A 12,364-nucleotide genomic window follows, 5' to 3' on the forward strand; every position below is an offset into this window, starting at 1 on the left:
ATGGTTGATAACTATGCTGTAAAACTGAAAGCTCAAAATAACTGCACATGTATCAACATCCAGTTGCTTGATAGTTCAGAGTAACCAAATCAATTGTGTAAGTTATCAAAGTTTTTAAAGATATTCTCTGTTATATCAAATTCAGTTTTCATTTTTGTTCAACTACTGCCGCCTTGTGGTTTTTACTTGGAAGTTATTTATAGCAAGAATTGTTTTTTTAAAAAAATCTAAAAATTGTTTTATTCCTGACAAACTGAACCGCAAACTGGTCTAGTGGGTTCACAAATCCAACTTGCATTGTGTGTTGAACAATTCAATCAATTGGGTGGGGTAAATCTTAATTAAACATGGTTAAGCAGATTATAGTAGTACACTAGTGACTGTTAGTACCTAAAGTACGTGGAGGAGAAATAAGCTTTTCAAAGAGGAGATCCTGGATTTATCACCTTTATTATGCCACCTAAAACCATTCAAGCCATCAATAAATTGGCAAAAGGACAAAATGTAGTCTTTATTTGCAAATCCATTCTTGGAATATCAAGTGTTTGGTGTTATCTGTCTATGTTAATTACTGGGTATAACTGAAGGCTTGTACACCTATGGGGAATAATGATTTCCTAAAACAAATATGTTTTCATTTATTATCATATATTGTACCTTATGATGTTTCAGTATCAGGCTGCATCAAAATGTATCTCCATTTGTACGGAAAACTAAATTTTATCTGTAATAGAGTTATTTACCACTTGTGTTTTATAATCCAAATTTTTATTATGCTGCTTTGGAGACTCACCTGTGGTTATGACCACATGCACACATAAAGCCCAAGATTATAAAAGACTTTACAAACTTATAATCTTATTTTGCTTCTTTAGGGTATTTTTACATGGCAGTTTTCATCTTGTTTTCCACTATCTGGGCTCTAACATACCAGTTGGAAGCCAATATTTATTTTACAAAAGTTCTAACTGCAATTGCAGTGCAGAATTTGTATGTGTGTGGAACAGCATACAAGTCCAAAGCACAGCAAGAATTCAGCACATGTAACTAGGGAAAAATTCAACTGAACAAAGTTCTTGTAAACAAAAACAAAATCGCACTATACGAAACTGACTGGAATAGTTAAGAAGGGATTCTCTTGTTAAAAAGACTTATACCCAACACAACGTAGTACTGACGCAGCTGAGGAAAGGATAGTAGAATAGGAGATATGGTGAAGCAAGAGAAAGACCAATAGAAAAACAAGGTCCCTAAAAGCTACATGTGCAAGAAACAAAAGCTTTGAGCCGATATATGAAAAATCAGAAAACTGCCAACTTAACTCTCTAAAACAAGCTGACATCATGACAACAAGCAGATCCTGGGAGCAATACACCCTGTGTTAAGAATTATAACTAAGTATTTTAGTTAGGGGGACATAACTAAGGCAGAATATCAGCAAATAGCCCAAGCCTGTAAAGATGAAGTGAGGAAAGCTAAGGCTCACAATGAAGAAAGGCTTGCCACAAAAGTAAAAAATAACAAAAAAAGCTTCTTCCAACATGTTAAAAACAAGAAAAAAGTTAAGGAAACAATTGGTCAATTGCTGGGAGAAAGTAGAAAGAAGGTAACAAGCAACAGGGAGTAAGCAGAACTATTTAACTCATGTTTTGCATCTGTCTTTACACATAAAACAGTCAAACCTATCAAAAACAGCACCACAAAAATCAGATTAGGAACACAAGTTGAAATAGGGAAGAAAATGGTAAGTGAGCACCTGTCTACCCTAGACGAGTTCAAATCACCAGGACCAGATTGATTACACCCCAGGGTTCTGAAGGAACTGCCAGACGAGATCTCAGAACCACTGAACTATATCTTTCAGAGATCCTGGAGCACTGGGGAACTGCCAGAGGACTGGAAAAAAGCTGATGTGGTTCCCATCTTCAAAAAAGGGGGGAAAATAGATCCAGGAAACTACAGACCTATTAGCCTGATCTCAATACCAGGAAAAATTCTGGAAAAGATAATCAAGCTTCAAATTAGCAAACACCTAGAAGTAAACAAGTAATAACCAAAGGCCAACATGGGTTTGTCAAAAACAGATCATGCCAGACTAATCTTATTGCATTCTTTGACCAAGTGACAAAATTAGCGGACCAGAGGAATGCTGTCGATATAGTTTACTTGGACATCAGTAAGGCATTTGATAAGGTAAACCATAACCTACTACTAGATAAAGTAGAAGAATGTGGGGTAGACAGCATCACCACCAGATGGATTCGTAACTGGTGACCAACCGCACTCAATGGAACTGCATCTACATGGAGGAAAGTATGCAGTATACCCCAAGCCTCTGTTTTAGGCCCAGTACTCTTCAACATCTTCATCAATGATTTGGATGAGGGAATAAATGGGGAACACATCACATTTGCAGATGACACCAAGCTGGCAGGAATAGCCAACACTCCAGAAGATAGGCTTAAGATACAGAAGGATCTTGACAAACTTGAACATTGGGCACTATCTAATAAAATGAAATTCAATGGTGAAAAGAGTAAGGTTCTACATTTAGGCAACAAAAACGAAATGCAGGTACTGTATAGGTGGTACCTTGCTCAATAGTAGTAACTGCGAGAGGGATCCCGGAGTCCTAGTGGACAACTAGTTAAATATGAGCCAGCAGTGTGCAGCAGCTGCCAAAAAAGCCAACATAGTTCTAGGCTATATAAACAGAGGGGTAGAATCAAGGTCACGTGAAGTGTTAATATCACTTTATAATGCCTTGGTAAGGCCACACTTGGAATACTGCATTCAGTTTTGGTCGCCACGATGTAGAAAAGATGTGGAGACTCTAGAAAGAGTGCAGAGAAGAGCAACAAAGATGATTAGGGAACTGGAGACTAAAATATATGAAGAACGGTTGCAGGAACTGGGTATGTCTAGTTTAATGAAAAGAAGGACTAGGGGAGACATGATAGCAGTGTTCCAATATCTCAAGTGTTGCCACAAAGAAGGAGTCAAACTATTCTCCAAGGCACCTGAGGGTAGAACAAAAAGCAATGGGTGGAAACTAATCAAGGAGAGAAGCAACTTAGAACTGAGGAGAAATTCCCTGACAGTTAGAACAATTAATCAGTGGAACAGCTTGCCTCCAGAAGTTGTGAATGCCCCAACACTGGAAGTCTTTAAGAGCCATTTGTCTGAAACGGTATAGGGTTTCCTGCCTAGGCGGGGGGGGGGAGGGTTGGACTAGAAGACCTCCAAGGTCCCTTCCAACTCTGCTATTGTATTGTATTGTATTGTATTTTAAAGGTAACTAATATGCAACTGAATTCAAATAAATATGCATATATTTCAACTTATGAAATATAGAACCATGTTTGAAAACATTCAGGTAGCCTTTTGTGTTTGACAATACAATGCATTTTATTTGTATACGTAATCAAGTATTCAGATTAAATCTGAAATGTTACAGAAAGCTGTCAAATACAGCCTGACTTATATGATGTGTAACCTTTTTGGTGCAGCTATAAAGACAAAGCCCAAGTTACAGTGCATCTTAAGGATTAGTTCTAGTTCAGTTTAAGCTTGGTGATTAAAAGTAGCAAAAACATATGCAAAATGTGTATTTTATAATGTGCCAAAAATAAACATATAAAGGTGGAGTACAATTTGCTTCTGCAAAATCAAATCTTTTTAGAGCAACAAATTTAATTAACATTTTATATATGAAATTGACCTATGATTGCAATATTTAAATATATTCTCAAGCTTCAACATGGGTTTTCAATTTAGATAGGCTCCTATTTCACTGAAGGCCTTTTCTTACAGATGCAAACTCTTAGAATCCATGTACATAAGTGTACAAACTGTCCACAGCTTCAACCAATTATAATTGAGAGGAGGATGGAATATTCTGTCCCATGATTTAAATTCACGAGAGAGGAATGAACATAACACTTTTAATATCATGGAATGATTTGAAAGCACTACTATGCTGTATTAGGTTTTTACATTTATCATCTGCTTCATGCCTATAAGCTCATTTTACTTCTGCAACTTTCAGTAAACAAGGCAAAAACTGAAAACTGTAACCTCCAAGGAAAAATTGTGTCTCTGGCTGGGATCTGTCAAAAGAAATGTTTTCTGGATAACTTCAATAAATGACAGATGACATGCTTGGAAGCTACTCTTCTTCAGCTTTGAAAACTTAAAAAAATGTGGTATGGTAGCCATTGCAAAACCCAAACCAATTTATTTGGCCAAAGAATATTAGTGAACGAGTATCAAGTTAGGAGTATCCACTTAATGGCTAGACAAAGACTTTCAAGGTTTGTCTGTGAAAGCAGAGATGAGGTGATGGCTCATAATGTAAATGTCACATGTGCTTAATGTTCCAGCTCTGTTTATAATTTTTTGTAATGCAGTAACTTAGTGATTACCTAGACCGGAATTAAGCCTAATCCTCAAAATGCATAAAAATTCCTGTCCTGCAGATTAACAAAGGCAAGTGTATTTTCCTATTTCAAAAATGCTCTGAACCTCAAGAAACTATTAAATATTTGCAAAGCTAAGTGCTAAACAGAAGAACATACTGGAGGAGTCAACAGCAGAGGTGATACAGTTCAGCATTTGCTTGCAGCATCTGGCAGTGGACAGTACAAAGGTGAGGCAATCATTGAGTCTCCTCTTCAGTCTGCTTTGGAGTAGCTTCTGTGGCACTGGCGTTGGCAGCAGAATTCAAGACATCTCCAAAGTCAGCTCCAGCAGGCTTATTTCCCCCAACCTTGTACTAAAAGGGCAATTTAAAACTTTTATGAGGATAATCTGTGGATACTGTAAATAATTCATGTTTTAGACCAGCTTTTTCATCTTTAGCTACTGCAACATCAATTCCCAGAATTCCTTAGCCAGCATGTAGATGACTATACATAGTTAGCAGTCATTTACCAATTTAAGGTAGAACATCGACTTAAGAAGGGTTTCCATACAACTATAAAACTATAAAAACCCTCCTACCCAAAATACCCTTTTAGCATTTTCTGGGAAATATGGCATTTTAATAGTGGTAATTTGTGGCAAAACACTGGAGGACTAAAAAAAAGACCTTTAATACTGAAGAGGGCAATTTTTCCATTGCAATATATTTACGCCCCATTTTATGTTCTTTGAATGGAAACTATTAACACTTAGGAAGCCTCAGAACTTTTTTACCCAAAAGCAATTCTAAAAAAAAAAAATCCAGTTCTTCAAATCTGCTACAACTACATCACTCAGAATTCCTAGCAACATGGCTTTAGTTGGTTTTATGGGTAAAAGTATTTAATACTATTGTGTGGATTTATAATTTCCAGAATCCTGACATCATACTATGCACTAATAAAGCTAAAATGTCACAAAGTGTAATAAAAGCACTTTCCACTACAGTACAATATTTCCAAAAGTATCATGCTAAATCTACTTTGTTCTACTTTGAAGAAGAAAAGCTCTTCTCTATTCTATCTTGAAGTTGCAATAGTGTTAAATAAAAAAATCATTCCATAGTTGGGACAAATATAAGTGTTAAACTACCAGTATCTTGGTAAATCAATTCCTTGGTAACCAATTCCTTCTCCTTTAACTACACATTTTATTGTTAAATTTTACCTTTATGTTTTCTACTTTTTCTTCAAATGACTTGAATGTTGGAGAATTTCTAATTTAAAAAAGAAAAAAATGATTTTCAAGTTAGAAATATACATGCAATCTCAGTCAAAATAGGGGGAGCCTACAAACAAAATTAAATAATATTGCATAGTATTTAAGATATAACCTCTGATACATTAAATTTAGTAAGCACCCTTCTTCATCACAATCTGATTAGCGGTGAGGATTGTACTAATTTTTAAAGGGGTTATCACCCTCATTCTAGATTTGTTTACTGAATTCTATAGTTACATGAATTTTACTCTGAATTAAGTTCAAAGCTGTACCTTTACAAATAGGTTTTCCCTACTAAACAAACTATTGATAACATTTTCAGTGTATTTCTTACTTTAAATACAGATGAGTGGCTAAGCAGTTTATATATAAATCTGATACTTTATATATATTTAATATCCTGGTGTAGCTGTAGCAACCAAACTGAGAGACATTTATATTCACATAAAGCAAGTTTGGGCACTCTAGCAAATAACATGTACTTTACCTCATAGCAGGCATACTAATTGAATGCTGTAGACAGCGTATACTATGGCAGCATTAAAAGAAAGGAAAATCTGGTTATAAAGACCAATTACCATGTCCCTGAAGAGAACAGATATTTTTTGATAGAACCATAATGGTAGAATTTGTAAAAGAATACAGGAGTTTCAGGTGCCTTTATATGACTCATACTTTTTCAAAACCTTTTAAACATTTCATTTGAAAGAATAAATGCCTACACTCTGTAGGATAATAAGCAATAATTAGAAATAAGAATATGATTCTATATAAAAGTATAGCATATACTATATAAATACTTTTTTCAAAATATTGTAAATATTTATAGATATCCGAAGACTTCAAGAAAATAGCATCAGAACAGATTATTCCCTGCATTGAAATAAAATAGTTTTTTTAAAAATTTGTGCCGGGAAATCAACCAGAAGATTCCACCTTTAATTTGACATATACATTTTGCTTTATCTAAATATTCTGTTATATCCATGTTTTATTAATAACTATCCTACTTTCAACCTGCAAATATATAGCCTAATGCTAGGGAATGGAATTCAGAGCTATAGTCTATATAATATCAGTTTTGTCAGGAAACATAAAAATCTTGCATCCCGGTGCAAAAGCATTTTTCTGCAAATCCTCAACAACTGTAAAATAATTCAAAATCATATAATAATTTAATTCTAAGTGAGGCTGATTGGGAGTTTTCAAAGTCCATGCAGGGGAGTTCATAACATAACATGCTAATATTGAGAAAACCTTCTATTTTTACAGCCTGGGTTGCCTATTGCTCCTAATTCAAATTTCAGATTATTTCCTTTTTCTTAATTTGTGCTTTAAGAAAAGCTTGAAGAAGTAGAGAGTTCATGCAAATATATTTTACTCAAGTCTCTGCTAGCCATATAACTCAGTGTAAATTGCAAAATTCTCAACCAATCAGATACAAAAAAAGTTCTAATAAAAAACCAAAAGTACTCGATGGTGTTTTGTATTAGAATCAAAATTAAATCTATAGCAATCAAAATTACTTGAATCAACATTATATCCACAATAAAAACAAAATCCCTACGGCCTTTTGCTGTCCTTCGATCATTCTTTTTTTATTATTATTATGCTTCACATCCATACGCAACTAAAATTATTTTGAATGTATTACAACATCAGTAAAATCTTAATCAGTTGTTTAACTGCAAGTAATAACACAGGAAAAGCAAAGAGAAGCCATTATACTGATGTCACCATTAGAGCTCTGTTGCCTGACTGTTGGTGACAGTCTGCTGAAACATTTCAAAATGACAGCTGAGAAAGAAAGTGTTTGTATTCTTCTACAATCTAGAGAGATTCTGCAGCACATACTGTATTAGACTTTTAAAAAAAATTTCTGGTACAATTAAGCTCCATTACAACACAAATAACTAGGGGTAGAAATAAAACATACTTCACATCTTCCAGCTTCTTTGTGATGGCTGAACCCACTGTTGAGAAAGCAGCAGATGCTTTCTGTCCAGCCTGAGTCAATGTTTCTGATGTCTTCTTATACCTAGATTGGAAAGTCAGTCAATTTATGTTATTACAGTTTTTCTACCCCCTGGAACTTAAAGGTTCAGGATGTAAATATTCAACTATTTCCCTTTCAGGATGTTTAAAATTAAGATATACTGTACCACCACCACCCCCCATGAAAAGCATAATAAAGTCCTTTAATGAACTAGAATTTCCAAGTGAATGTCAGCTTTAGATTGAATTTTAAATGAAGCTTTCCTTTCATCTATTAAGATAAATTAAGGTTAGTGATCTGTTGACAGGGTTTGTTATTGTATTTGATTTTTTAAAAGTCAACTACATATAAGAAAAGTCACATCTCTTTCGTCTCAGACAATTATTGGCCTTCAGCTACCAACATTTTTAAAAACTGAAGTCTTTATTTAGTAGTAGTAGTAGTAGTAGTAGTGGTAGTAGTAGTAGTAAATTGGGCAAGGATGTTGATATACTTGTTAGGAGAACTTTAAATATTACCTGCCTCGAAATCATCTGCCATTCTACTTTAACTAATAAAATTGGCATGGCATAGATAGTACATACATATTAAACATGTGAAAGCTCTCCTAATGGAAGAAAAACCCACAAACGACTATATTCACACGTCCTGCTAAACCATCATGTGTTTGGTTTGGTCTACCTGTAATGTGTGAAGCCTGGTTTTATAGTTATAAAACATGGTCTAGCGTCTAACATTGTCTAAATTAACTATAATTGCTTGCTTAATAACCATGTTTATATACTAGAAAAAAAGCAATAATCAGATATCCATGCAGAGAATTCAACTTCCCACTCCAGTAGATCCCTTTTAAAAAAAAAACCCTACCTCCTTAGAACTTAAATTATAGATTTTTCTGGACAATATCCAAAGAGCTCAACTAATTAAATTTGAGTACTTTCACATCACTCTCAAATAGCAAGATAAACATACGCATTTGTTGAAGTTACATCTTGCCACCCTTTGGAAATATTTTGTTTCAGTTCCTGCAGTGAAGTGATGCCTAGTTTCCTCTTTATTTCAGCTAGATGCTTCTCTTTGGCAGCTAACACCTGTGACAAAGTCTGGATTTCTTCTTCTACCTATGAGACAGAATCCACAAAGCAAAGCAACGAAAAGAATGTTACTAATAAGGACAATACTCTATTTCACGCAATTACTAGCATTTCTTTCAGAAGATTTGTGTGTATATTTTACCACAGATTTCAACATACACACTAGATAAAATGGAATCTAATACATTAGGCCAGTTCAAGAAGTATCTGATATTCAACCTCTGTATTCTAGTTCACAGGCAGTATCTACACTACGTTTCATAAATTTAAGCAAAAAAACTCCTTTACGTATCATAAACTTGCATAAGTGCTTTATCAAATCTCAACTTTACTAAGAATCTACTATAATACTATATATTTATTTAATTAATTTATATAACTTCTATGCCAACAAGTGGCTGGGGGTAGAGAACAGTTTCAAGTAAAAAAATAACTGCACCACAAATACAAAAATTAAAACGCATAGCAGCTGAGGAAAATATAATCAGCAACTTAACACAGCAAGGAGGTGGGTCCTTTAACAGTCAAGGGATGAGGCCCGGGACAGGTCTTTAGGACCTCACAAAAGGCTAGGAGGCTTTGGGCCATCCTAATCTCCAGTAGGAAAATTTTCCGTAAGATCAGCATAATGGCAGAAAAAGCACATCTTTTAAGCCATGGGCATTTCTTAACCAATAGGATCCAAAGCATGCCCATCCTGGTGGCCCAGATTGGATGGGTAGACACAAGTAGGCAAGAGATGGTCCCTAATGTAAACCCTAACTATTTAGATAGAGATCCCAAAATGACCTTTAATTACTGTATGAAGGTTGTTGTTGTTGTTTTACAGAAGAGCAGTCTGTAGGAAGTTTAGCTTGGAAGGTCATTACACACATGGCTTTTTTAAATTCATAGGGAAGTGTTAGGGGACAACTTAGAATATTTTAAAGAGATGAAATGGGTGCCTTGAGCCAAGCAGGGGTTTACGGCATTCATTTGCTTCGTTGCTCCATCAAATGAGAAATCAGCTTAACTTGTAAATTTCTGTTGATTAAGAAAGTTGAAATAGGTACCTTTAAGCCTCTCATTTCATTCCAACCTGCTGCGCATGATTCCTTAACAACCATAACCTGAATTGTCATTGTGCACTGAAGATCGCATTTAATTTCGTTGTACAAGGTGCAATGACAATAAAGTAAACTAAGCCTGGGGTTAAATTTTAGATCCTCCCATTCTGATGACATCTCTAGGCATAATCCTTACAGCCCTTCAGAAGGACAGAAAGCAGAAGTGTGGCTTCCAGATTACCATGATTTCTTAAATCATAGTTAAATCCAATATAGCTTTGCACAATCTGTTAACTCAATCTTTTTATCCTTGCCAAATATAGGTGTATAAGTAAATGTTCCTAATTAGTGTTAAAGATTGCACAAAAAGTTATCATCCCAAATTAAATTTACCTTAGCAAGCTCTCTTCTAAGCTCTTCTTGTTCTTCTTCAGAGAGAGCTTCTATATTAATTGCAGCAACTGCATCTTCTCCTTCAGGAATGTCTTCATTTTTCAGCAGACCTTTAAAAAGCCGATCAAAATTGTCAACCTGGCATCACATTACAAAGATGTTCCACAGTGAGGTAGGATGGAAGCCAATAGGACAGGCTAGGTAGGAAAAAAGGGCTGATGTACTGCAAGATGTGAAAAAAGCTAAGTATCGAATGTGAAGGTCAACTGACTAAAGCTCATTTTAGGGAAATTATAAAAAAATTATAAGTCAGGGGGCAAAGAAACAGGTTTTTTTTTCTAATTTAAGTGCCAAATCAAGAATCAATTCCAATAAAAACCCAGACAGAAAACTTAGGTTTCAAGTAGTGTATTTCTCATCATAAATAGCTGTGAGGACTAAAACACACTATTGATGCTTGTTCCCACCCCCACCCCCTCTTTAATAGTAAGCCGTGCCAAGCAATTTTACTTAGCCACCCTTTCTGATCCACATGACGTCAATGCCCTGTTCTCATTTAAAGTGAAAATTGAAAGTATGGCTGGACAGAACTTCCGAGCCCCACTGTAATTTTTGATTATGATCTGTAAACAAAGTATTGGACCACAAGTTGATGCTTCACTGAGGGCTCCCTATATCTAGGGGCCAATGCTATAAATGAACCTGAACCAGTTATTTTATAACTAAGAATATTACCGATTATTATATTGCAAAGCAATTACAACAGCAATAGTTCCAAACATAACCCGTTTCTTTTAGGTCAAGGATAAGCAACTCTCCTATTGGTCTAACTATGACTCATGATGTCCTGATTTGCCAGTAGGCTGGAGCAGCTGTCACCCCTCTCCCCCCAGTAACTTGATCATATTTTGAGTGGATGCCAATGCCCATTTTCCATTCTCAGTTATTTTTGATCTTATAATCACTCCATAGAAATTTGACAACTCAGTCTTGGGGTGCTGTAGAGCTGCAAATGAGGTGGCAAAGTCCTACATGCATTGCAGCATATAATCTCCACTCACTGTTAGTAAATGTATTTATTTATAGAAGGTGGGGGGAGGGGAGGTGAAGCACCAAAAATATGAATTCCTGTCGGGGACAATTGCTTCAGATGAAAAACCAAGGTGCCCTGCTTAAAAACAGTTTAATAAAGAGGAAGAAAGCCCAGCCATAATGATCAGTTAAATTAGTAAAACACTCCTAATAGTGACCTGCTTTGTTTAAGAGGAAAAAAAATTAAGTGACTTGTGTTATTTAGATTTTGGTTCTACTGTGTGGGCTTCCCTCTCCAGTCTTATTGTCCTCCGAAGATTTCTCATTTCAGACTTTCAAAAAAAGCTAGCCCCTTTGGCCTTAAAAGTAGCACTGAATTTAAGAAGCAGAACTTGGAGAGATTCATGACACAGCGTATTGCAGTAACTGTCAACAATGAGCACATACTTAACTCCAGACACAAGATACTACAAAGAGTATGCCCATCCTCCTCTTCTCCTAATAACATACTCTTGTCACAGAAATTTCTTTCTACTGCTCTCATTTTACTGGAATGGCATTTAATGTTACAAAGCAATGAAGAAGTGACAACCAAGCTATTTGTTTCCAGATCTGAATAAATTAATACCATGGCAATTTATTATAGTCCCTGTGATTTGAAAAATGTCAGAAGTTATCTGCATGGCGTGCCACCCATTTGCAGTAGGATTGAGTTTATGACCAAACTGAATCCTAGAGTATAGTTACATTGAATGAATGAATGAATGAATGAATGAATGAATGAATGAATGAATGAATGACATAAACAAACAAACAAAAATGAAGGAATTACAGGGTATGAGAAAAGATGCTTTACAGAAAGTGATCTACAATTCCAGTCTTTTTCAAGACTGGACATCCAAGAATTCCCTGGAATCATCTGAAACTATTGAAGAAAATATTTAAATATTAATGAAGAGCATAAAAACAACATTGAGACACCATTATTCATATAGACCCCTTCATGGATTACTGCCATTGTGGCGAAGGAGCTTCCGTAGCTCAGGAGAGTGTAATGCTGGGAAAGATTGAGGGCAAAAGAAGAAGGGGACGACAGAGAATGAGTGGATGGATGGAGTCAC

General features: G+C 35.4%; 1 protein-coding gene across 2 annotated transcripts in view; it reads right to left on the reverse strand.

Annotated features, from left to right (window-relative positions):
* LOC309390927 (tumor protein D52-like) overlaps positions 1 to 12,364 on the reverse strand; it is a 70,912-nt gene that overhangs the window by 44,288 nt on the left and 14,260 nt on the right. Inside the window, exons 2-6 of one of the 2 annotated variants that reach the window (XM_081950830.1) lie at positions 10,212 to 10,321; positions 8,651 to 8,799; positions 7,619 to 7,720; positions 5,629 to 5,677; positions 3,383 to 4,774 (exon numbers count right to left, since the gene is read on the reverse strand). In XM_081950830.1, the coding sequence (XP_081806956.1) occupies positions 4,658 to 4,774; positions 5,629 to 5,677; positions 7,619 to 7,720; positions 8,651 to 8,799; positions 10,212 to 10,321 (527 nt within the window). In that variant the 3' untranslated portion in view covers positions 3,383 to 4,657. Of the gene's footprint in view, positions 1 to 3,382; positions 4,775 to 5,628; positions 5,678 to 7,618; positions 7,721 to 8,650; positions 8,800 to 10,211; positions 10,322 to 12,364 lie in introns of those variants that run through there. The other variant, XM_081950831.1, reaches the window with a different exon arrangement.

The sequence above is a fragment of the Natrix helvetica genome (genome assembly GCF_964273705.1).
Source record: "Natrix helvetica genome assembly, chromosome: 4".
Taxonomy (NCBI): Eukaryota; Metazoa; Chordata; class Lepidosauria; order Squamata; family Natricidae; genus Natrix; species Natrix helvetica.